The sequence below is a fragment of the Haematobia irritans genome, chromosome 3, assembly GCF_050003625.1.
Source record: "Haematobia irritans isolate KBUSLIRL chromosome 3, ASM5000362v1, whole genome shotgun sequence".
NCBI lineage: Eukaryota > Metazoa > Arthropoda > Insecta > Diptera > Muscidae > Haematobia > Haematobia irritans.
The window spans coordinates 22,919,566-22,946,756 of record NC_134399.1 but is presented as its reverse complement, the minus strand read 5'-3'; the positions used below and the strand labels follow the sequence as shown (position 1 = coordinate 22,946,756).

General features: G+C 29.8%; 2 protein-coding genes across 2 annotated transcripts in view; one reads left to right on the top strand and one right to left on the bottom strand.

Annotated features, from left to right (window-relative positions):
* Positions 1-17,445, top strand: part of Rcd-1 (Required for cell differentiation 1) — a 55,257-nt gene extending 37,812 nt beyond the window's left edge. Inside the window, exons 3-6 of the mRNA XM_075298715.1 lie at positions 4,443-4,823; positions 4,899-5,093; positions 9,789-9,880; positions 9,954-17,445. Coding sequence (XP_075154830.1) covers positions 4,443-4,823; positions 4,899-5,093; positions 9,789-9,880; positions 9,954-10,134 — 849 coding nt within the window. The 3' untranslated portion in view covers positions 10,135-17,445. The remainder of the gene's footprint in view (positions 1-4,442; positions 4,824-4,898; positions 5,094-9,788; positions 9,881-9,953) is intronic.
* An 8,871-nt stretch (positions 17,446-26,316) lies between these two features.
* Positions 26,317-27,191, bottom strand: ND-ASHI (NADH:ubiquinone oxidoreductase subunit ASHI). The gene is made up of 3 exons (XM_075300402.1): positions 27,051-27,191; positions 26,699-26,928; positions 26,317-26,628 (listed from the first exon to the last, which is right to left on the bottom strand). Exons 1-3 carry the CDS (start codon positions 27,133-27,135, stop codon positions 26,413-26,415), a joined length of 531 nt encoding a protein of 176 aa, XP_075156517.1. The 5' UTR covers positions 27,136-27,191; the 3' UTR covers positions 26,317-26,412.

Here is a 27,191-nt window from a genome sequence, read left to right as displayed (position 1 = left end):
TCTATAAAAATAAAATTTTGACAATATTTTCTATAGAAATAAATTTTTGACAAAATTTTCTATAGAAATAAAATTTAGACAAAATTTTCTATAGAAATAAAATTTTGACAAAATTTTGTATAGAAATAAAATTTTGACAAAATTTTCTATAGAAATAAATTTTTGACAACATTTTCTATAGAAATAAAATTTTGACAAAATTTTTTATAGAAATAAAATTTTTACAAAATTTTTTACAGAAATAGAATTTTGACAAAATTTTCTATAGAAATAAAATTTTGACAAAATTTTCTACAGAAATAAAAATTTAACAAAATTTTCTATAGAAATAAAATTTTAACAAAATTTTCTTTAGAAATAAAATTTTAACAAAATTTTCTTTAGAAATAAAATTTTAACAAAATTTTCTTTAGGAATAAAATTTTGACAAAATTTTCTATAGAAATAAAATTTTGATAAAATTATCTATATAAATAAAATTTTGACAAAATTTTCTATAGAAATAAAATTTTAAAAATATTTTTGAGTGTTGTTGACCTATTTTATGTTTATTCTGATTATTAATTTTGTTCGGCTTGAGGTCATAGAAACAATCGATTATTGATTTGTTTTAATATTTATTTCCAATATTTCGGTTAGTGCCACTAACCATCTTCTGGGATTTTGTATCTACATAAAATACAAAAATTAAATTACATTTAATGTTCACAAAAATCACAATTGTTATTGAAAATATATTTTATCGAAAAATAACTAACTTGAGTTCTTGTGCTGCTGTTTGTTTCGCAATTCACCGTATACTAAACTTCGTTTGTGTCGATGCTTGTTTATAATATGTCGATACATTCTGGCGCATTCTTCCGTGTCTTTTTTGAAATTCATTCTTTTGTCAGGAGAGAGATCTATTATATTGAGCATCTCAAGAGTGTATCTTCGTCTATGATTATTCTCTTGAGCAAGTATCTCGACGTCTGTGAAGTTGGGCTTGTGTCCTGTTGTTGCACAGTGAGCTGCAAGTGCTGTTTTTTGCTCTACTGATTTGTCTACAGCTTTAAGGTAAATTTTGACAAAATTTTCTACAGAAATAAAAATTTAACAAAATTTTCTATAGAAATAAAATTTTAACAAAATTTTCTATAGAAATAAAATTTTGATAAAATTATCTATAGAAATAAAATTTTGAAAAAATTTTCTATAGAAATAAAATTTTGAAAAAATTTTCTATAGAAATAAAATTTTGACAAAATTTTCTATAGAAGTAAAATTTTGACAAAATTTTCTATAGAAATAAAATTTTGACAAAATTTTCTATAGAAATAAAATTTTTACAAAGATTTATATAGAAATAAAATTTTTCTATAGGAATAACATTTTGACAGAATTTTCTTTAGAAATAAAATTTTGACAGAATTTTCTTTAGAAATAAAATTTTGACAAAATTTCCTATAGAAATAAAATTTTGACAAAATTTTCTATAGATATAAAATGTTGACAACATTTTCTATAGATATAAAATTTTGACAATTTGGTTCTATAGAAATAACACTTTTTTTGATAGAAATAAAATTTTGACAAAATTTAGAAATAAAATTTTTTAAAAATTTTCTTTAGAAATAAAATTTTGAAAAATTTTTCTCTATTTACCCTATAGAAATAACATTTTTGAAAAATTTGATTTAGAAATAAATTTTTGACAAAATTTTCTATAGAAATAAATTTTTGACAAAATTTTCTATAGAAATAAAATTTTGACAAAATTTTCTATAGAAATAAATTTTTTACAAAATTTTCTATAGAAATAAAATTTTGACAAAATTTTCTATAGAAATACAATTTTGACAAAATTTTCTATAGAAATAAAATTTTTAAAAAATTTTCTATAGTAATATAATTTTGACAAAATTTTCTAAAAAAAATTTGACAAAACTTTCTATAGAAATAAAATTTTGACAATTTTTTTTCTATAGAAATAACATTTTGACAATTTTTTCTATAGACAATTTTTTTTTTGATAGAATTAAAATTTTGACAAAATTTTCTATAGAAATAAAATTTTTGAAAAATTTTCTTTAGAAATAAATTTTTGAAAAATTTTCTTTAGAAATAAATTTTTGACAAAATTTTCTAGAGAAAAAAAATTGATAAAATTTTCTACAGGAATAAAACTTAGACAAAATTTTCAATAGAAATAAAATTTTGAAAAAATTTTCTCTATTTACCCTATAGAAATAAAATTTTTGAAAAATTTGATTTAGAAATAAATTTTTGACAAAATTTTCTATAGAAATAAAATTTTGACAAAATTTTCTATAGAAATAAAATTTTTACAAAATTTTCTATAGAAATAAAATTTTGACAAAATTTTCTATAGAAATAAAATTTTGACAAAATTTTCTATAGAAATAAAATTTTTGAAAAATTTGCTTTAGAAATAAATTTTTGACAAAATTTTCTATAGAAATAAAATTTTGACAAAATTTTCTATAGAAATAAAATTTTTACAAAATTTTCTATAGAAATAAAATTTTGACAAAATTTTCTATAGAAATAAAATTTTGACAAAATTTTCTATAGAAATAAAATTTTTGAAAAATTTGCTTTAGAAATAAATATTTGACAAAATTTTCTATAGAAATAAAATTTTTACAAAATTTTCTATAGAAATAAAATTTTGACAACATTTTCTATAGAAATAAAATTTTGACAAAATTTTCTATAGAAATAAAATTTTTACAAAATTTTCTATAGGAATAAAATTTTGATAAAATTTTCTATAGAAATACAATTTTGACAAAATTTTCTAAAGAAATACAATTTTGACAAAATTTTCTATAGAAATTCAGTTTTGACAAAATTTTCTATAGAAATACAATTTTGACAAAATTTTCTATAGAAATACAATTTTGACAAAGATTTCTAAAGAAATAAAATTTTGACAAATAATTTTTGCTCAACTTTGTCGGAAGATATACAAAAACCCCATTAGTTCTTAATGACGTTCAGATCTATTGCGTGTAAATATAATTTTTTTTTTGCTTCAGTCTCGAAAATCAATAAATTTAACATTAATAATTATTCATTCTTCTTCAGTCAATTTAATTTAATAATTAAATGATTTCTGCTGTTTTTAATTAATTTTTAATTTAATTTTTTTGGCTTCCGTTTCGAAGACCAATTCTTTAATAAATAGAAATTCTTAAATCACTGAAATATCAATTTAATCTAAAAATTAATTAATTTCGGAAACTGATTTTTCTTTGTTTAAAAATTATGAAACTTAATCAATGATGCTGTAATTGAAAAAACTGTAGGGATAGTTTTTCTATGTATTGCGGATTCGTGTGAATGTAAAACAAAAGAAAAATAAAATCAAGAACGAAATTCAATTCCCTCTATATTTTTTTTCAGTGTTTGTCATGTCACTATAATGCTCTTGTTATTCTTTACTTCTTTATCAGTGCCTTTGGTAGTGTTATGTGGTCTGTTTACTTTTTATTCTTTTTAATCAAAGTTTATCAGTTAATTTAATTATAGAAGTAGAAATTAAATGTAAACATATTTCAATTACGAATATAAATAACCACGTGTGAAGATTTTCAAATAGGATTTTATTTTTGGAAATATTATGTAGACAAACTAATGATATTCCGTATCCATCAAGTTCCAAAAATATAATTTTAGAAAGCAAACGATGTGTTCCTCTTGCTATCTTGGTTTTCACAATTTTTCGAAGTGATTTAATTCATTTTACGATTTTTTTTATTTTCCAATGTTTTGAATACAAATTGGTAACACTAGATATGTGAATATACCCTCTAGAATAAAGAATATAAAATTTGAAAATCGACTTTCCTCTCATATACTTTTTGCAAGAAAAAAATCGAAAAGTCAAATTGGCTTTAGGTGTGAAAAAAAAACATTTACTTAAAATAATCAATTTACGCCCATATTAAAGAAGTTAAGGGTTTATCGAAGAAATTTTCAGGGTTAACGTTTTTGTATATTGGGTGGGATCAGCGTTGCCATTGGGAATTTCTGGAAAGTGGTACAATTTCATAATGAAAAATCAACAATTAATTGCATTTATTTCAGTGTTTTATATAGTGCAGTGAAATAACTTTTTTTAATTAGATCTTAACTAGTCTAACTTTAATTTGTCTCTATTTCCTTGAGGATCTTTGATATTTAATATACTTTTTAAACTCAAATTCCAAATCCAATTCCCAACACTTTGGAAATATTTTACAGGATTAAAATAATTAAAACTGCCACCAGCATTAGTGAAATGGAAATGCTTATTTACCAATAATAAAAAAACTCTCAGTGCATGAAAGCCTCTCTCTCTCTCTCTCTACAAATATAATCTTCTAATAATATTTTTTAATAAATTTCAATATATATATATATGAAATAATATATCATTTATCCTTCCCATTCAACAGGTATTCCAATGGATTAACGAATTGGCCCATCCAGAAACGCGAGAAGCTGCTCTGCTGGAATTGAGCAAAAAACGCGAAACAGTAACAGATCTAGCGCCGATGCTATGGCATAGTTTCGGTACAATTGCTGCCCTCCTCCAAGAAATTATTAACATATATCCTTCGATCAATCCTGCCACATTAACTGCTCACCAATCAAATCGTGTCTGTAATGCATTGGCCCTCCTGCAATGTGTTGCATCACATCCAGATACCCGCACGGTATTTTTACAAGCACAAATTCCCCTGTTCCTATACCCGTTTTTGCAGACCACCTCAAAGACGAGACCATTTGAATATTTACGTTTAACTAGTTTGGGTGTCATTGGTGCGTTAGTTAAGGTAATATTTAAGACTCAAATTTAATTCAATTTAATCAAGACGATTTTATTGTGTTTTTGTTTTTTTTTTTTGCAGACTGATGAACAAGAAGTGATAACTTTCCTTTTAACTTCAGAAATCATTCCCTTATGCCTTCGCATTATGGAATTTGGCTCAGAGCTAAGTAAAACTGTTGCAACATTTATTCTTCAAAAAATCCTGCTCGATGAAAGTGGTCTATCGTATGTCTGTCAGACATATGAACGATTTTCACATGTGGCTATTATTTTGGTAAGTGGATTAAATTTTTTTACATCAATGTTAAGTCAAATCGTTTTTCAAGAGGCTTAATTAAATTAATGTGTTTTTTCCATTTTAGTTTTTATTTGTTAAACAAGAAATATCATCAATAATTTCTCAACTGAACGTTTAATCAATCCATCAAAAAATTAATTACCAGTTAAACTCTGCAACTAGGTTAGGTTAGGTGGAAGCCCGATGTATCAGGCTCACTTAGACTATTCAGTTCATTGTGATACCACATTTGTGAAATTCTCTCTTATCACTAAGTGCTGCCCGATTCCATGTTAAGCTCAATGACAAGGGACCTGCTTTTTATAGCCGAGTCCGAACGACGTTCCACATTGCAGTGAAACCACTTAGAGAAGCTTTGAAACCCTCAGAAATGTCACCAGCATTACTGAGGTAGGATAATCGACCGCTGAAAAACTTTTTGGTGTTCGGTCGAAGCAGGAATCGAACCCACGACCTTGTGTATGCAAGGCGAGCATGCTAACCATTGTACTAAAGTGGCTCTGTAACTAGGATGGGATGTGTCACACGTGGGTTATGATTCTTGTTCTTTAAACATAGTTTAGTGCCTGCCTCATGTGACTTAGCTCATTGTGCGAGAATAATGTACGATTTAACTTACAAATAAACTTAACTTTCCTAAAATTCTTCATTAATATTCAAGATGGTGGGTTGTACAAGCGAACTCAAAGGCCATTTGAAGAGAGTGGTTAGGTTCTCCATGACTAATTTCCTTTCATTCCTCGTACACGACAGGACTCTAAGTAAAACATATCAATATTACCATTAAATTGCGCATGGTGTACGGAGTAGCTGTATCAACGTACAAAAGCCTTCCGACGTTTACTTACTTATTTTGACTACAACATTTTGGTACGGCCCAAACTAGCGCGAGACAGTAAATTTTCTTTTTGATTTGCAAAACGTTTGGTTTTAGAGCATACAAAATATACAAATTTAAATCCAAAGATCGTGTGCAATTTACGTCTGTGCTATACTGGTCTACTATGAATTTGGGCTATATCAGCGATAGTCAACCTGGTCCCTACCTGTAAATGTAGAAGCTTAAAACGCAAATTAATTTTTTTACTACTTACACACACAGATGATGTAGACAGAGTTTCGAAAATGGCGAATAATGAAAGTTGTGGCAACATAAAAAATACCTCTTTTATATCCAATTATGTGGAAAGATGAATACCTTTTCCTACCTCATATTTAGTCGAATCAGGATTTAGTGCTGTTAACCACATCATGAACAAAGAAAGAAATCGCCTTAATGTTTCTGAAAGAGGAGACCTTCGCTTGTTTTTGATGAAAATAGAATCTGATAATAAATATTTAATTTGGCAGCATCAGCCTCAGGGATCCCATTAAATGCTCAATATTTCACTATACTTAATTAAAATTACTTAATAAAATGATAATAAATAAAATATGTTTATCAATAAACAACACTGTGAATTAATTACCGCCCACGGTAAGAATATTTTTCTATCACTCGAGGTGAAAAAGTGGGCGGTAAGTAAAAAAAGGTTGACTACCCCTGAGCTATATCGATCCCTTTTTCCTACAACCTCCATATAAACCCATCTCCCAATTTTAAATTAAGAAGATCTTAATATTTCCATCATTTATTTCTAAAATTAGGAATATAAAGTTTTCTTAATTCAATATAGTTTACTTCGGTCCATTCTGCAGTATAGCCCCACATGAACAGAACTTCCGAGTTTATTTCTTGAAGCCCTATAAGGCTCACGTTTAAGTTGACTACCCCTGAGCTATATCGATCCCTTTTTCCTACAACCGCCATATAAACCCATCTCCCAATTTTAAATTAAGAAGATCTTAATATTTCCATCATTTATTTCTAAAATTAGGAATATGAAGTTTTCTTAATTCAATATAGTTTACTTCGGTCCATTCTGCAGTAGAGCGTCACATAAACAGAACTTCCGAGTTTATTTCTTGAATCCCTATAAGGCTCACGTTTAATCCAAATATCGAGAAATTTGGAAAATGTATTTCGTTTACGGTTTTTTTAGCCAAAATAAATTTCGAACGTGGTATTAATTAATTCCTAAGAATATGCATGTCTGTTCTGGGTCACACCGCATTGTGCACCACACTATACACTTTCTACACACCACACACAAAGTTAGTTGTTCTGAGTCACACGTGTGAACACTTTTTTCGGACTTTTAATCGAAAAATGTGACAGCTGATTTTTTTCTGCAAGCCATATTATTTGCAGACAGAAATTATAAACAAAACATATTTTGCCGGTATAAACATAAAAAATTAAAAGTGCGTAACTCAAAGCCATAAAATGCCTGCCGGATTTTTGTTAGCAGTGAATAATATAAGGACAAGAGCAATTTATCAAGAAAAAGGAGACAATTGCGTGGTGCTTCAAATCTGTTTTGATTTGTTTTTTTCTATCCCTCCTCAATGTTACTCATGAACAAACGATCGCCGTGTCGTTTTCGTTTTTGTTTTTGACGGCGGAGAAGTTTTTATTTTGGTTTTGGTCAAACAGTTTTTAACATCCATACATTAAAGGAAATTTAATTATAGTGGGCATAATTAACTATTCTGTTAAGGTTTTTCTCATTTGTATTGCTTAAATATTTACAATAATATTGCAAACAAATTTTCTATCGTGGCGGCCTCCATGTGCAGAAAGATATTGGCGGCGTGTTTTTTTTTTTTAATTTGCTCAGTGATTTGTGCACCAAGAACACTTTGCAGAATTGAAGATGCCATATTTTTCATGCAATAAATTTGGTAAAATTCACTTTTCTTAGCCCATTGATTTTGTAAAAGTTATAATTTAATTACCTTATATTTTCAAAAAGACCTTTGATTTGTTTAGGAAAGCGGATAGTATTCACAAAAATCAAAGATAATTTTGCTTAAAACTTTTTTGTGTTAACTTTTAAAAATTGTGGCAACATTATACTTTCGAACACACTGAAAACCAGCTGATTAAAACAACCCCAAAATTTATACACCAATCAGAGGAAATTTCGGTTCAAATTTTAGATGGATTTTTAAAATCGTGGTTTCTGACATATATAAGTGACTTTCCCAATAAAATTTGCAAATATTTATAAAAAACATATTAAAGTTTCAGAATCTGTTATTTATTTGTTATAAAAACTTCTAACTTTGCATACGATGGCTGTACACTAAGCCTACACAAAAGAAATGTTCGTGTACATTTTTCAGGTCTATGACGGTGTATAGTGTTGGCCAGAACACCTCCCTGCCAACATTTGGGTGATAGTTTTATCGCCTTTCGCTAAGATGTCACTATTTCGGATCGCTAGGAAGTTTTCTGGTAGTAAAATCGCAAGCACAGCAACAATAAAAAAAACTATCGCGTGGGGTGTTTCCGTTTCGAAACAAATTCGACTCTAACAGCGATCAAAAATCTAAATATAGACTACATACATCGACATAGCTAATTTTTCAATAGCACCTCTCTGAGAGTACATGTGTGTAAAAAGCCACTATCAACCAACGAGCGTGGGTGGCACAGAGGGAGAGCTTCTGACTTGAAAACGAGAGGTTCCGAGTTCAAAGCTCGGTACGGCCGATCATCATTTTTATTTTTTAAAAAATAACTATCGCTTTTTTGACTTCTTTTGGTCACTGGTTTGATTCCCCGAGAAAACTATCGCTTAGTGGGACATTTGTTCCCGAACGGGGACACTTACTCGATAAGAAAATGATATCGCCTATGAAAGTTTTATCTTCCAGGGGGAATCTACTTCGATACACTTTCGATAGAAAATGTTTGCAGGGCTTTTAAGTGTGACACCATACGTAACTTGTACATGTGTGTGTACCAGAACAGACACGATTGTCTGTCTGGCCGTAAAGGTCTCCAAATATAGAGTTTTCTACCTTAACTATACTCGATCGAATTTAAAGAATTCGGATGAGCTAAGAACGAAAAAAAACAAACACGCAACGTTTATGGCAGAATATGTCCCGTTAAAATCTATACAGTGCACTCGCGGTAACGTGAACACCGCCTAACGTGAACACCGCATAAAGTGAACACGCTTTTTCTGACACTAACTACTCCGTAACGCTGAAAAACATGAAATTTGACGTTAAAGGCAGATTCACAATGCCAAATAGAATTTCATATACACCTACGGAATTTTTTAGTGATCTAGTTTGGCTTTTTTCGTGAATTTTAATTATTAATTTAAATTGCTTTATAATTCCATACCCACTAATATTTTTCCGATCTCTTTTTCTTAATGTTTTCATGAAGTTAAATTAAGTTTTTAATATTACTAATAAAAAAATAAGAGACTGTCACGCTAGAACGTGTAAAACTCCCGAATATGGTTATGTTTTGTTCTAAAATTCGCTGAAGTTCGCTAACGTTAACTCTCTTGGTTTTAATTAGTTCACGTTACCGCGAGTGCACTGTATATTCAAATTTTTATTTATTTATTTCATATAATACCCAAAGCCTACAAGGCCAATACATTAATATTATATATTTTTTACTTAACAATAGTTGATAGATATAAAAAACATAACATCTAATTCCTTAGGGATATTAAATTATTTGACCAACATTGTTTCTAAAAACACACTGTTATAATTTATAAACAAATAAAACAATTTTTTTCTCTTTAATTTATTTAGGGTAAAATGGTGATACAATTGGCAAAAGAACCTTCCGCACGTCTCCTTAAACATGTGGTGCGTTGTTATTTAAGATTATCAGACAATCCAAGGTAATTTATAAATAAACTAATAAATTATAAATTATTTGATTTATTTTCATTATTTTTTTTTTTGTGATTGTAGAGCACGAGAGGCTTTAAGACAATGTCTTCCAGATCAATTACGTGATGCAACATTCTCAGTTTGTCTCCAAGATGACAAATCAACTAAACACTGGTTGCAATTGCTAATCAAAAATCTGGAATTGGGTGCTGTGCCACCAACAGATCCCCGTCAAATTGGCATGTCACCATTGACCTCATAAATTTAAGGTAACTCAAACAAAGAAACATAAAAATGAAAACAATAAATTAAAAAAAAAAGAGAACTCAAAAGAAAGCCCCCGCCCCAACAACAACATGCAGTACAGAACAGACTTCTTAGATACAAAAAATTATATGTTACGATGATGAATGAAAGCAGCTTTTTTCTAGAAAAGAAAATAAATACAAAACAAAAAAAAAAACCAAGAAAACAAAAACAGTCCAATGGCTTAAAGTCTGTCTGTTTTTTTTTATAGAATATATTTTCGTTATTAAAAATAATACATATGGATGAAAATATTTTTTACTTAATAAAAAAATGCAAAAGATTTCATATAAGAAATCACATATTACTTAAATAAAAAAAAACCAACAAACACAACAACAAACAGAATGAAAATCATATTTATAAATTAAAATCTAACATAATAACTATTGATACTATTTAATAATTCATAATAATAAATATAATGTAAAGTAAACGTGATAAATGTGAATATATTATAAATTATAAACAAACAAACAAACAAAACTCTCTGATAAATTATGGGAAAAGCAAAACAATAAGTGTAAACTATGTATATGCATAAATAAGTTAAAACAAATTATCTATAAATAAATTACGTTTTAAAGAACTAACCAGAGGAGACTGTGAAAACAAGTATGTTTAAACAAAATGCTAAACAAAATCTATATATTAATTGAAGAAAAAAAAAACAACTAAAAATGTTAAAAAAAAAACAACAAACACAATGATTAAGCAATGGTACCTTAAACATTTATTAGAGAAAAAACACACACACCTACATGAATACAAAAGTAAACAAACACTTACATACCTTATATAAAAGTTAATATGTTTAACGAAATAGTTCATAAAATTTTATATTTAAAAGAAATGTTTTGTTTTTCTAAAATGAAAGAAAAATTAACTCAAATTTCAAGGAGACCTTTTTTTTATCAAAGAAACCCTAATTAATTAATGTTTAATTTATTAAGCAAAATTTTTGAATTTAAGATAAAATTGTTTTTTTGTTTTTTAGAAATTAAATTTTGAAATATTCTATTTAATTTTGTTTTTGAATTACGGCGTTAATTCTTTTATATTAAAAAAAAAATACAAACCCCTCCACAAAGAAAAACTAAAATGCCACAACGGTTAGTGTTTACACTTTGTAAAACTATGCACTAAAATAAAATTTTAAACCATTGTTTGTTTTTTGTATTTAATTATTGAAATACTGTGTACTTTATACAACAACAAAAATACTTGGAGAAAGACAAAATCAAATGTTAACTCTTTCTCTTGTTCTCATCAAAACGATTTATTAACTAATTGTAGTAATATTTATCATTACATGGAGAAAAAAAACGCAAGAACAAAATAAGATGAATATTAATTAACAATTTTAATAATATTTGTACTATATGAAAATATGGATTAAATATTAAAAACAAGAAAACATCAAAATCTAACACTACTCAAACAAGACGTCTTAAAAATAGGAAGCATCAAAGCATTTATCAAACGAAAAAAAAAAAAACAAAAGAAATTGGTAATGTAAATTCTTTGTACATTTTGAGTTTCTGTATACAGTGAAGCCTCCTACAAGTAGACACCCACGGTCCACATTTGGGAGAGGATAATTTTAATTTGTTAATATAGCAAACGCCTCACGATAACTGTGTACTTTTTGAAGGTGTTTTGTCAGAGTGTCCAAGTTTGAGAGGTTTCTTTGTAATAGGATTTTATATAAAACTGCTAACGTTTGAAAATATATTACCAATTGCGAATGTTAATAGGTCGACTTTTCTCCAAATTTGATAAAAAAGTTAACCTTTGAATTATTCGACTATCGATTTTACAAAAATTTTTAAAAAGCGAAAAGTATTTTTGATTACATTTTGAAGATCAAACCACGTCGGGTTCTCGTCATCAAGATAATTAGTTTACTTTTGGACCCAAATTTCAGCTATCAAAAATCTGATACAGAATATAAAGCTATAATGTTTGATCTGATTTCAATTGTATGTTACTGGTTGTGATGTTGATAGTTGATATTTTTCAAAATCTTAAGTCATTTTCAAAAAACCTTGAAAATCCGGTTAGTCATATTTGAAAATTACGAAAAGTCAGCTTCGAGGCTTCGGCAATAAGTCGACATTTGGATACATAATTTCCGGCTGATATAGCAGCACAGTTGAAGGTAAAAATATCCTAGTTATTGATATGGAAAGTTGCAGTGAAATATCCTAGAGTCAAAAATCGACTTAGAAAATTTTTACCGCTCACTACTTTGAAGAAATCGCCTGCAATCCTTTGTTGAAGTTTTCAAGTTTCATATGAAACTTGCATATTTCACGAAAATTAATATTCAGGAAAATTCGTCATTAACTATTTAAAAAATATATATAGATAATGTTGAATTAGGTATTCCAAGTCTGCTTTGATTAAATTCGATTAATCGAATATTGATTTTTTTTTGAAAATCAAATAAAATCAAAATCTAGTCTCAAATACGTAGAACGCTTTATAACAAACTAATCAGAAAAAAATACAATTTTTGGATACATAATTTCAGGCTGATATAGCAGCACCGTTGAAGATAATAATATCCTAGTTATTGATATGGAAAGTTGCAGTGAAATATCCTAGAGTCAAAAATCCACATAGAAGATTTTTACCGCTCACTACTTTGAAAAAATCACCTGCTATCCTCTGTTGAAGTTTTCAAGTGTCATATGAAACTTGCGTATTTCACGAAAATTAATATTCCGGAAAATTCGTCGTTAAATATTTAAAAAAAACGTATCTATAGATAATATTGAATTAGGCATACAAAGTGGGAAGTTTGTCAATGTTAAAAATTCCAAGTCTGCTTTGATTAAATTCCATTCATCGAGTATTGATTTTTTTTTTTTTTTTTTTGAAAATCAAGTAAAATCAAAATCTTGGCTCAAATACGTAGAACGTTTTATAACAAACTAATCAGAAAAAAATACAAAATTTTAAAAGAAATACTATTTTTTAATATATTTTTCATATAAACGATGCTTTAAATAGAATCCTGTAAGACAAAAATTTGCCATCCATATTGAGTAGTGTTGGTAAAGTAATAATAAATCATAATAAATGATATCAAAGAAAAAATGTCAAAATTAAATAATGCCCATATTTAAAAAAAGCTCTTAAAAATGTATAAAAGAAAACATACAAAAATAACATACATTGAGCTGCACCTATTACTTTCACCCACACACACACACATTATATATAAATAATCACAAAACATTACTTCCTTTTTAAATTTATTTATATAATATAAATAATTGTAAAATTTTGTTTTTTTTTAATAATCATCATTAGTTTTTAAGACGAAGTAGTAGAAGCTTAAATGCATTGTAACATTGTTTTGCCTATAAATATTTAAATACTTTTTAGATTTATTTCATTTTTTTGTATTTATAACTTTAATAAATATATTTTATTACCTAATACTTTTTTTTAAAGAAACAAACAAAAACAAAAAAACTGTTAATATTAGTAACAAGAATGTAAGAAGTGAATATAATCTATAGCATCTATATCCTCCTGCCTCATCATCCTATTTGCATATATTAGTTCGTTTCATTATTTTTAGTTTTATTTTGTTTATTAAATTAATTTAAGTCTTTTTTTTAAACAAAAACAAATACACACATTGAAGCAATTTTTAAAAACAATATATGTTTGTTTTTATTTTATTTTTGGTTTTCTAATTTGATGATCATTTATGTATTTAGTAGAACAAATGCTAAACATAATCTGGGAAAATCACTTTATATTTGTCTCTAATATTTTTAATAGCTATTTGACAATACGTGGTATTTTTACATGATTTTCAATGACCATTTTAAAATTTCACAATCATCGCAAAAAAATAAAAATAAGTCTTTGAGGGGCTCTTAGGACTTCCTAATGTAAATAAATCGTATGTTTTTGTTCATTTTTTAGGCTATATTATATTGGGCTATATATAGCTATATTTTAAATTTTTGTGTAAGGAGTAAGCAAATTTTAGGAGCTTACTGGTGGACCTGGAAAAGGTTAACTAAGCAGTCTGCTAAGGTTTTTGAAACAATCTGGGGCCAAATCACCGCATCGTCGAGTTCTGTTTCGTATAGAGAAACATTTCGATAGCATTAAAATTTTGGATCACCGCATTCGATCGTATTTTTTTATTGTCTACTACTTATTTTACATTGCTGTAAACATATGGTAATAAGAAATTGGAAGATAGAAGAATTTCAAAATAACTTTTTGTTATCAAATTATGTTATTTCTGAGATATTTATATTGTTTTTGTGTGTTAAAATATATTTTTTTCTTCGTCTTCGGATTCAGAGGATGAGTACAAAGTGGCATTAATAAGGAAAAATGTTCGTGACAAAAGCAGTCCTTTAGCATTGCCTGAAGTAGAGTAAGTGATTCTATTTTAAAGTGAGTGCTTTTAACTAATTGTGTTTTTAACATCCATAGATTTAAAAGACTGTCAAAAGAAACTTTTAAATATGTTCTTGAAAAAATAAGTTTTTTTGAAGCGGCTACTGAGCATTCATTTATTTGATCCGTTTCCCTAAATGCAAGTAATATTATATATTAATATTCACCAACTTTGTTCTTTTTGTTTACCTTTTTTCTGCTTAAAAATCACTATATACTTCGTTTTCGATAGCATGCTACCTATCGTGTTCAACTTCGAGTAGAAACAATTCGATAACGACTGCGGTTATCCGCGTAAACTACACTACGATGACGAAGTACTCGATTTCGACTGCGGTGATTTGGCCCCTGGTTGGTTCAACAGAAGAAAATAAAAGGTTCTGCGGTTAAAACTAGAAGTGCTCATATGTAATAAGGGCTTTTAGTTAATGTGGTATTGTAATCGACTGAATAGTCTAAGTGTGCCTGAAAATAAATCGGGCTGCCACTTTAACCTAACCTCCATTTTCGTGGAGCTCCGATTAAACCGTACTATGAACATATCTGTCGTCTTGCCTATATATTCTATATGCCAACTAGGAACTGCTGAAACCGGAGAAAAGATATTTGTAACTTACTTTCTTTACTGTCAGTTAAATCCCAGAGGCTTGTATCAAGTCGGTATTATCGCGCTAAAATGTCTACTTTAATAATTCAAAATGGTTACTTTAATAATTCATTTTACAGAAAATAAACATTTTCAATTGTTGCTTTAGATCATTCCCCACCAAGTTATAATGAAAATTGAAATAGATCTTAGTGCTATACCACTGGTAAACTTTTCTCTTATAACGATCCTTTCCTGCAAGCCTTTTCTATTACAACTTATGTTGGCAATGCACTCATAGAAATTCTGTAAATGTCTGCAACCGGTGCACACCCAAAGAAATTTGTTAGTAGACACAGCAGAAAACTCTACTGGATACGTGAAAATAGTCATTTTATGCTGAAATAGCAAACATTGTAGAGCTCGACCGAAGCAGGTTTTTTTTGGCCCAAGCCGATGTTCGGCAAAAAAGGAATAATCGGCCGAAGCCGATTATTTTCCTTAAATTTGTAATTAAAGAAATTTGGTGTGTTTTAATTCAATATTAGAATATTTTTTTTTTCAACAAATGCATAAATACAACAATAAAAGGTAATTCAGTCCAGTAGTTTGATATTACAATGAAAAAAAAGGATTTTTTACGCTTTATTTGTACTGGGTGTTTTGATTGAGACAAATTCATCACTTGCACAATTCAATATGAAATAAATTATACAAAAAGCTTCGGCTTCGGTTAATCGGCCTCTTGACGCCGAAGGCCGATTCGTGGCCGATTATCGATTTTTGGCCGAATGCCGAAGTCGATGCTTCGGCCGAGCTCTAAAACATTGTCTGTTATTTTTTAATCTCGATTACACTACAATTTTTTTTACTAAAACAAAAAAATTGAATATTTACCAAGTTAAGGCGTAACAGTAAACAAAGTTTTTGCTGATAGCTTTTAAAATATATATACAAAAAAAAAAAAACTTTTTTTGTTCTTAAATAGGTTTTGTATAACATTTTAAACCCCAAACATTTTACAATTTGTTGTTCGCTAGACCCTGAAGTACAAAAGTACAACATCAGAAACAAAAGGTTATTTTGTTGTTGTTTGTTTTTTTTTTTATAAATTAATAAAAAAATTGATTTGTGGTAAACACAGGACGTATTTCTAGTATATTTTGTTAGACAGTCTTTCTAGTTTCTTCGAGGGAGCCACCGTGGTGCAATGGTTAGCATGCCCGCCTTGCATACACAAGGTCGTGGGTTCGATTCCTGCTTCGACCGAAGACAAAAAAGTTTTTCAGCGGTGGATTATCCCACCTCAGTAATGGTGGTGACATTTCTGAGGGTTTCTAAGAGGTTTCACTGCAATGCGGAACGCCTTTCGGACTCGGCTATAAAAAGGAGGTCCCTTATCATTGAGCTTAACATGGAATCGGGCAGCACTCAGTGATTACAATGGACTGAATAGTCTAAGTGAGCCTGATACATCGGCTGCTGCCACCTAATCTAACCTATGTTGGCAGTGAAATTCTGTAAATGTCTGCAACCTGTGTACTACCAAAGAAATTTGTTAGTAGGCACAGCAGAAAAGTCTGCTGAAAACGTGAAAACAGTCATTTTTGCTGAAATAGCAAACATTGTATGCTATTTTTTAATCTCGATTACATTAACAATTTTTTGACTGAAGCAAAAAAAAAATGAATATTTACCAAATTAAGGCGTAACAGTAAACAAAGTTTTTGCTTATAGTTTTTAATATATATGTACAAAAAACTTTTTTGGTTCTTAAATAGGTTTGGAATACATTGATTTATAACATTTTAAACCCCAAACATTTTACAATTTGTTGTTCGCTAGACCCTGAAGTACAAAAGTACAACATCAGAAACCAAAGGTTATTTTGTTGTTTTTTTTTTTTTATAAATTAATTAAAAATTTTCTTTGTTGTAAACACAGGACGTATTTCTAGTATATTTTGTAAGGCAGTCTTTCTAGTTTCATCAACCAAATCTAGAAGGGACAAGGTTTGCAATGGGATGTTGACATCTGTAGCTCATAGCCATCACAATTATTCAAACTGCAGGTGGCATTTAGATTAGTCTCCTACGTGCAATAATAAGCAGACAGGCGTTCCATACACAAACTCATGGGTTCAATTCCAACTGTGATTGTTTTTCATAGGTTTTATCCCCTCTCAGTAACGGTAACGGCATTTTTGAGTGTTTGAAGTTTCTCTAAGTGGTTTCAACATAAAGTTCGAGTTTAGCCACTAAAAACGCTAAAGTGAAAACTAAATCAGTAAGAAAAATGCATGAAATTATACTTATTTGTTGCAAATTTTATTAGAACTTGATGGGGAATAGCCCAGAGCAAATTTTCACAAAGTTTGTATTCCTTAAAATGGATTATTAAAGAAAAGTAATCGTGAAAAAATGAGGTTTTTAGCGGCTAAACTCGAACTTAATACCCACCTTAATGTAAAAAAAACCTTTCTTACTCAGCTATAAAACAGAAATCACTTGTCATTGAGGTAAACATGATAAGAAAGAAGTTCGTCACCTGTTGTCTCGAAATAAATATTCTAAATAATAATGAAATAACGGATTGTCACAATATCTAACCTAACCTAGTCACCCGACTATTGGTATTGAGATGATTATTGTTGTATTGCATACTTTAGGGCAGTCTCATAATTTAATAACCCCGCCACATAATCAATATGACTATGTTCTCGCTGCGATATCAACCCAAAACAGTTTTGAAGGAGCACCCATTCCATGCATCAAAATCGATCCTGCAAGAATGACAGACCGAACCGCCGAATCCTTTACCGGGTCTCACTGCTGACCAAATACCAACGGAGAAAAAATCTCAGAGATGCATCGCTTCCAATTAAAATAAAAAAATTTGCTGCCACATAGGAATATTGCTTGGAGTTTATCCACTGTTGCCCTCAGACGTTTAACAGCTTAATGACTGGTTTCTCATTCTTTGATTGATACATAACCGAAGGATAAACTACCAGTTACTATGCGAGCAGATGATTTATCTGAATGACAAATAATAATAGGACATATGAAAAGAAAACTTTTTTTCTTGAAATAAATAAAAAATTTATATTTAAAATATTTTACAGGACAGAATATTTATTTTTTCAATTCAATTCAAGAATAGCTATGCATTTTTTAGATTTGTTTCAGCAGATTTCTACTAACAAATTCATTTGAATCCCTCGTTTTTATGTTTATTTAGATACTAAGAAAAACGCATTAATTTGGAGTTCAAGAATAGGTGTCAGTTCCAAATAGAAGAGTATAGCCTGTAATTATTTTTTATAACAAGTGAAAGGATATTAGAAAATAAATAGCAACAAGAAAGAGGCAAACTTAAAAAATATATACATATTTGTCATAAATACCAAAAAACAAAAAAAGTAATAATAATAAATTAAACCCAACACAAAGTACGTAAGTACATGGAATATTTGTACACATGTTGACATGCTGTATGTATTTATCAATTTCAAAAGAATTAAAACAAAAATCAATAAGAATAAATACAATACCACACAAAACCTACAAGTGTTTTTAAAACGATTTTTATTATGAATTTATTCTAAAAAAATAATAAAATAATAAAAAAAAATAGCTATAGAAAAAACAACCAAACCAACCACAAGGAAATTGTGTATATCGATCAATGAAATTAAAATATTTAATAATAATATTAAATGAATTTTAGTATTAGTTTAATACAATAAAGTATGTATCTACAAGAAAACAATTATTAAACTTAAAAAATATATATATTGCTGGATAGTGATGATGACGACGACAACTTTAAACGAAAAAAATAAAACAAACTAAAAAGAAATAAAAAAATCGAAAAAATACAAAAAATTATGCAAAAATATATATAATTATTATTATTATTAGAATTGTAATGCAAATAAATTCAATATAAAATGAATCAAATATTACGTGTTTTATTTTTTTTCTTTCTTTTCATTTGTATGAATGGGGTTTAGTTTAACTAAAACAGTACTTACTCATGGAACAGACCGCAAATAGCATATTTTACTGCTATTACAGGGAGACACCGTGGTGCAATGGTTAGCATGCCCGCCTTGCATACACATGGTCGTGGGTTCGATTCCTGCTTCGACCGAACAACAAAAAGTTTTTCAGCGGTGGATTATCCCACCTCAGTAATGCTGGTGACAGTGAGCCTGATACATCGGGCTGCCACCTAACCTAACCTACTGCTATTACATTACCGTTATTCTTGGTCTAACAAATTAAAATTAATTCTTAACTGTTTTATTTCCTCCAACGATGATTCGTAAAAGATGCACCCATAGGTTAGGTGGCAGCCCGACGTATCAGGCTCACTTAGACTATTCAGTCCATTGTGATACCACATTGGTGAACTTCTCTCTTATCACTGAGTGCTGCCCGATCCCATGTTAAGCTCAATGACAATGGACCTCCTTTTTATAGCCGAGTCCGAACGGCGTTCCACCTTGCAGTGAAACCACTTAGAAAAGCTTTGAAACCCTCTTCTTCGAGGGAGCCACCGTGGTGCAATGGTTAGCATGCCCGCCTTGCATACACAAGGTCGTGGGTTCGATTCCTGCTTCGACCGAAGACAAAAAAGTTTTTCAGCGGTGGATTATCCCACCTCAGTAATGGTGGTGACATTTCTGAGGGTTTCTAAGAGGTTTCACTGCAATGCGGAACGCCTTTCGGACTCGGCTATAAAAAGGAGGTCCCTTATCATTGAGCTTAACATGGAATCGGGCAGCACTCAGTGATTACAATGGACTGAATAGTCTAAGTGAGCCTGATACATCGGCTGCTGCCACCTAATCTAACCTATGTTGGCAGTGAAATTCTGTAAATGTCTGCAACCTGTGTACTACCAAAGAAATTTGTTAGTAGGCACAGCAGAAAAGTCTGCTGAAAACGTGAAAACAGTCATTTTTGCTGAAATAGCAAACATTGTATGCTATTTTTTAATCTCGATTACATTAACAATTTTTTGACTGAAGCAAAAAAAAAATGAATATTTACCAAATTAAGGCGTAACAGTAAACAAAGTTTTTGCTTATAGTTTTTAATATATATGTACAAAAAACTTTTTTGGTTCTTAAATAGGTTTGGAATACATTGATTTATAACATTTTAAACCCCAAACATTTTACAATTTGTTGTTCGCTAGACCCTGAAGTACAAAAGTACAACATCAGAAACCAAAGGTTATTTTGTTGTTTTTTTTTTTTTTATAAATTAATTAAAAATTTTCTTTGTTGTAAACACAGGACGTATTTCTAGTATATTTTGTAAGGCAGTCTTTCTAGTTTCATCAACCAAATCTAGAAGGGACAAGGTTTGCAATGGGATGTTGACATCTGTAGCTCATAGCCATCACAATTATTCAAACTGCAGGTGGCATTTAGATTAGTCTCCTACGTGCAATAATAAGCAGACAGGCGTTCCATACACAAACTCATGGGTTCAATTCCAACTGTGATTGTTTTTCATAGGTTTTATCCCCTCTCAGTAACGGTAACGGCATTTTTGAGTGTTTGAAGTTTCTCTAAGTGGTTTCAACATAAAGTTCGAGTTTAGCCACTAAAAACGCTAAAGTGAAAACTAAATCAGTAAGAAAAATGCATGAAATTATACTTATTTGTTGCAAATTTTATTAGAACTTGATGGGGAATAGCCCAGAGCAAATTTTCACAAAGTTTGTATTCCTTAAAATGGATTATTAAAGAAAAGTAATCGTGAAAAAATGAGGTTTTTAGCGGCTAAACTCGAACTTAATACCCACCTTAATGTAAAAAAAACCTTTCTTACTCAGCTATAAAACAGAAATCACTTGTCATTGAGGTAAACATGATAAGAAAGAAGTTCGTCACCTGTTGTCTCGAAATAAATATTCTAAATAATAATGAAATAACGGATTGTCACAATATCTAACCTAACCTAGTCACCCGACTATTGGTATTGAGATGATTATTGTTGTATTGCATACTTTAGGGCAGTCTCATAATTTAATAACCCCGCCACATAATCAATATGACTATGTTCTCGCTGCGATATCAACCCAAAACAGTTTTGAAGGAGCACCCATTCCATGCATCAAAATCGATCCTGCAAGAATGACAGACCGAACCGCCGAATCCTTTACCGGGTCTCACTGCTGACCAAATACCAACGGAGAAAAAATCTCAGAGATGCATCGCTTCCAATTAAAATAAAAAAATTTGCTGCCACATAGGAATATTGCTTGGAGTTTATCCACTGTTGCCCTCAGACGTTTAACAGCTTAATGACTGGTTTCTCATTCTTTGATTGATACATAACCGAAGGATAAACTACCAGTTACTATGCGAGCAGATGATTTATCTGAATGACAAATAATAATAGGACATATGAAAAGAAAACTTTTTTTCTTGAAATAAATAAAAAATTTATATTTAAAATATTTTACAGGACAGAATATTTATTTTTTCAATTCAATTCAAGAATAGCTATGCATTTTTTAGATTTGTTTCAGCAGATTTCTACTAACAAATTCATTTGAATCCCTCGTTTTTATGTTTATTTAGATACTAAGAAAAACGCATTAATTTGGAGTTCAAGAATAGGTGTCAGTTCCAAATAGAAGAGTATAGCCTGTAATTATTTTTTATAACAAGTGAAAGGATATTAGAAAATAAATAGCAACAAGAAAGAGGCAAACTTAAAAAATATATACATATTTGTCATAAATACCAAAAAACAAAAAAAGTAATAATAATAAATTAAACCCAACACAAAGTACGTAAGTACATGGAATATTTGTACACATGTTGACATGCTGTATGTATTTATCAATTTCAAAAGAATTAAAACAAAAATCAATAAGAATAAATACAATACCACACAAAACCTACAAGTGTTTTTAAAACGATTTTTATTATGAATTTATTCTAAAAAAATAATAAAATAATAAAAAAAAATAGCTATAGAAAAAACAACCAAACCAACCACAAGGAAATTGTGTATATCGATCAATGAAATTAAAATATTTAATAATAATATTAAATGAATTTTAGTATTAGTTTAATACAATAAAGTATGTATCTACAAGAAAACAATTATTAAACTTAAAAAATATATATATTGCTGGATAGTGATGATGACGACGACAACTTTAAACGAAAAAAATAAAACAAACTAAAAAGAAATAAAAAAATCGAAAAAATACAAAAAATTATGCAAAAATATATATAATTATTATTATTATTAGAATTGTAATGCAAATAAATTCAATATAAAATGAATCAAATATTACGTGTTTTATTTTTTTTCTTTCTTTTCATTTGTATGAATGGGGTTTAGTTTAACTAAAACAGTACTTACTCATGGAACAGACCGCAAATAGCATATTTTACTGCTATTACAGGGAGACACCGTGGTGCAATGGTTAGCATGCCCGCCTTGCATACACATGGTCGTGGGTTCGATTCCTGCTTCGACCGAACAACAAAAAGTTTTTCAGCGGTGGATTATCCCACCTCAGTAATGCTGGTGACAGTGAGCCTGATACATCGGGCTGCCACCTAACCTAACCTACTGCTATTACATTACCGTTATTCTTGGTCTAACAAATTAAAATTAATTCTTAACTGTTTTATTTCCTCCAACGATGATTCGTAAAAGATGCACCCATAGGTTAGGTGGCAGCCCGACGTATCAGGCTCACTTAGACTATTCAGTCCATTGTGATACCACATTGGTGAACTTCTCTCTTATCACTGAGTGCTGCCCGATCCCATGTTAAGCTCAATGACAATGGACCTCCTTTTTATAGCCGAGTCCGAACGGCGTTCCACCTTGCAGTGAAACCACTTAGAAAAGCTTTGAAACCCTCAGAAATGTCACCAGCATTACTGAGGTGGGATGCACCCATAGAACTTTGTTAGTAGACACAGCAGAAAAATCTGCTAAAACATCAGAAATTCTGCTGAAAAAGGGAAAGCAGTCCCTGTATGCTGAAGTAGCAAATATTGTCCACTATTTTTTTTTTTTCATCTAAACTCCCTTAAATATATTTTAGCTTACCTGAAACAAATAATGTTAAATTTGGTGATATCGTAAGATTTATGTCTTGTTTTTGGATATTTTTCTAATTATGAAAACATTTTGTTTGCTGATCGCACATAGAAGTTTTTAAGAAATAGGGCAGGAGTATAAAAAAAGCAAGCACCGACTGCTATTTTTAGCAGACTTTTTTATATGAGTGTATAGAATTCGATACATTTCCATTTTTCAGCAGACCTTGCGCTCTTTTAGCAGATTTTTTTAGATTTCCTTATTTAATTGTGGTAAAATCTTTTAATCAAATTTTGAGATTTCCGATATGATATGTTGGAAAAGAATAGGCGAATCTTTTCCCCCTCATGTCAAGAGACATAAATGCATACACCTGTTTTCGTAAGGTGTCACAATTAAGAGGTGTTCTGGACTACACTTCACACCGTCACAGACCTGGAAACACGAAGATTTTTTGTGTGTGCCAAGCTCTCGTATACAAACACAAATTGATAACTGGGGGCTAATCACGGCATTCGATATCGAGAACTTTTGATCGAAATCTAAATTTTTCGGATCACGGGAGTCGATATCGAGTTTTTTGGATCGACAATTTTTTCGATTGGTAAATTGCAATCGTATAACATTTTTCACTTGTTTTTTTACATTGTTTTCGCCATATAGGAATAGTAAATATATTAGTTTTAGTTCGAATTTGTAGTAAATTTACATATAATGAACATATTTTGAATATTTAGGACTAAGGCAACTCCAATAAAAGTTAATCAAAAATTGGTCATAGTCGAGTCCGGGAGCGAGCATCCTAGCTTGGCAAAGAACCATATATAAAGTGCACATGCTAGATCGATATCCAAGAGATTGTGATCAACCAAATACCGTACCATTCCGTGACAACATAACGCTTCTGGACCACCTTGCAAGAATAGTGAATTATGAAGGTTTCCACTCGCAACAAATTTTAAGACGGCAGACAATTGTAAAGTGATGCCACCAAAAATTATTTCCCATTTGAACACCAGCCGAAATCGTCCATTGAGCCTGCAAAAGGTGACTTTCTAACAGTGCACACCATTTCAAACCCATGTACTTACACCAATAACAATATGCACTTTTATTCCTTATTTGTCGCTGAATTATTTTATATTCATCTCATCCTGCAATTAGGAAGGAATTCGGAGGAATGTATGGGTCCATAAGATATAATGCAATACAATTTACTTTTTACTTTGAAACCTCCAAAAACATGTTTTTTCTACATTATTTTGTGACGCTAACTTAATTTTGTCATTTCATTTTGTTCTGCTTCGTTTTTTGCTGTTGGCAACGCTTAAGAAATTGCATCAAATTTCGATCGAATCCCGTGATCCAAACTTTTAATCGTATCGACAATTTTTTCGATACGATTATGAATTCGATATCGAATGCCGTGATTAGCCCCCTGATTCTGAAACTTTAATGTGATTTTTATATTTTTGGATGTTATTGAGCAAAATCACTTGCATATGTCACGAAATACGATTAAAAAACATCTAAAATTTGAATAAAACTTTCTTCTGACTGGAGTATATGTTTAGGGATTATTTTTATTCCACTACACTGTCATTTTACCAGCAAAATAGGTAATTTATTGTTTTTGTAAATAAAATGCATTGTAGACATTTACATTTTTCGATCAGAAGTCCGAACAAGGTGTTATAACTACAACAAACTTTTTGGGAAGAATGTTTGTTGTATGGTGTACAGTGCGGTAAGACCCAGATCAAGCATGACTATCTTCTCCGCTTCTCGCTGTGTACCTTGTTTAGGAAACCAGTCTACTCGACTTGTTCTCTAAATTTCCTCCAATCCCAATCCAGACTTGGTATTATATATTCAACCAAATCTACATCAAGTGGAAGCAGGTGAAAGGCACAGAAAAAAGACCAACGTCCTTTATACAATTTCTACACTTGTTATAATTTGTCTCTCCCTTAACACTTGTGACCTAATTTTTTCATAGCCATATTCTCCTTAAAAAACTCCCTGGATTTGACCAATTTTTAACTTTTCCAGGACCGGTACTTTTTTTCACAAACTCCTATATGTGTGCCCATTCTTTAACACAAAATAAAATTTTGACTAAATTTTCCATAGAAATAAACATTTGACAAAATCTTCTATAGCAATAACATTTTGACAAAACCTTCTATAGGAATAAAATTTTGACAAAATTTTCTATAGAAATAAAATGTAGACAAAATGTTGACAATATTTTCCATAGAAATAAACTGTTGACAAAATTTTCTATAGAAATGCAATTTTGACAAAATTTTCTATAGAAATAAAATTTTGACAAAATGTTCTATAGAAATAAAATTTTGACAAAATTTTCTATAGAAATAAAATTTTGACAAAATTTTCTATAGAAATAAAATTTTGACAAAATTTTCTATAGAAATAAAATTTTGACAAAATTTTCTATAGAAATAAAATTTTGACAAAATTTTCTATAGAAATAAAATTTTGACAAAATTTTCTATAGAAATAAAATTTTGACAAAATTTTCTATAGAAATAAAATTTTGACAAAATTTTCTATAGAAATAAAATTTTGACAAAATTTTCTATAGAAATAAAATTTTGACAAAATTTTCTATAGAAATAAAATTTTGACAAAATTTTCTATAGAAATAAAATTTTGACAAAATTTTCTATAGAAATAAAATTTTGACAAAATTTTCTATAGAAATAGAATTTTGACAAAATTTTCTATAGAAATAAAATTTTGACAAAATTTTCTATAGAAATAAAATTTTGACAAAATTTAATACATTCTGCGTGAATCTTATTGAATTTGCTTTCTCCAAGTTTCCCTCTCGTAACGCCCCATTACATATAGCAGGTTATTAGCTTTTTGTTTCTTCTTATCCGGTAACCGATAACATACACCACAAATTTACATCTTTTGTTTGAATTATTGAGAGAGCTGATTTCTTATGATCTTACCCAATGGTTCTATAGACACAAAAGTATAAACATTTAAATGGATTTTCAACTCCGATCTTTCCATTTTCTTTAATAATTCCAATTGCTATATATATCAATAGTTTCTACTAACATGACTTTTTTTATAAAGTTTGCTAGTTGGTTTCAAATGTATAGTGTTTACGACCATCACCAGGGTATTGTTTTACAGCTACGGGACGATACATGCGGTAGTTCTCCAACCAATAGTACAAAGTCAAACAACCAGCCATGCAACCCAAAAAGGCTAACCAATATGTGCTGTTGGCATAACGTGGAGGAGCGGGTTGTGACCAACGATCTTCACTGAATAAATCGGAATTAGCATGGAACTGAAATCAAGAATATGACCAATAGAATGTTATAAAAGAAATTATGCATCTATTTCAAAAAACTACTTACAGTTTCATGCAAGTTACGCTTCAATTCTGGAAAATCATAGGGGTAGAATGGATCGCGAGCTTCAATGCCCAACCCTCCTGACAACTCTGGGTAATCGCCATAGCCTAAACCATCATCAGCATAAGGTTTGTATTCCTCAGGCAACAAAAAGTATTTTTTTGCAGCAGCCTCACGTTCGGCATCAGTTTTGGGGAATGGACCGGGTTTGTAATCCTTATTCCATCCAGCCACTAGACAGCACAAACAAAAACAAATGGTAATTTTTATCAAAATTCTCACAAATTTAGGTTACGTAAACTATTGGCGATACTCTTTTCAGTTTTTTGGCCATTCCTCCAGATGAATAACTTACTTGACCTGGCTGCTTGTTGCAGCAATGCTGGATTTTTGGCAGTCAATCGTTGAACCAATTTATATGTGTTCATTAAAGATGCCATGGTGCAATCTATGTCCCAGGAGGAAGAAAATCACGGAATATTTAACAGCACTTCAG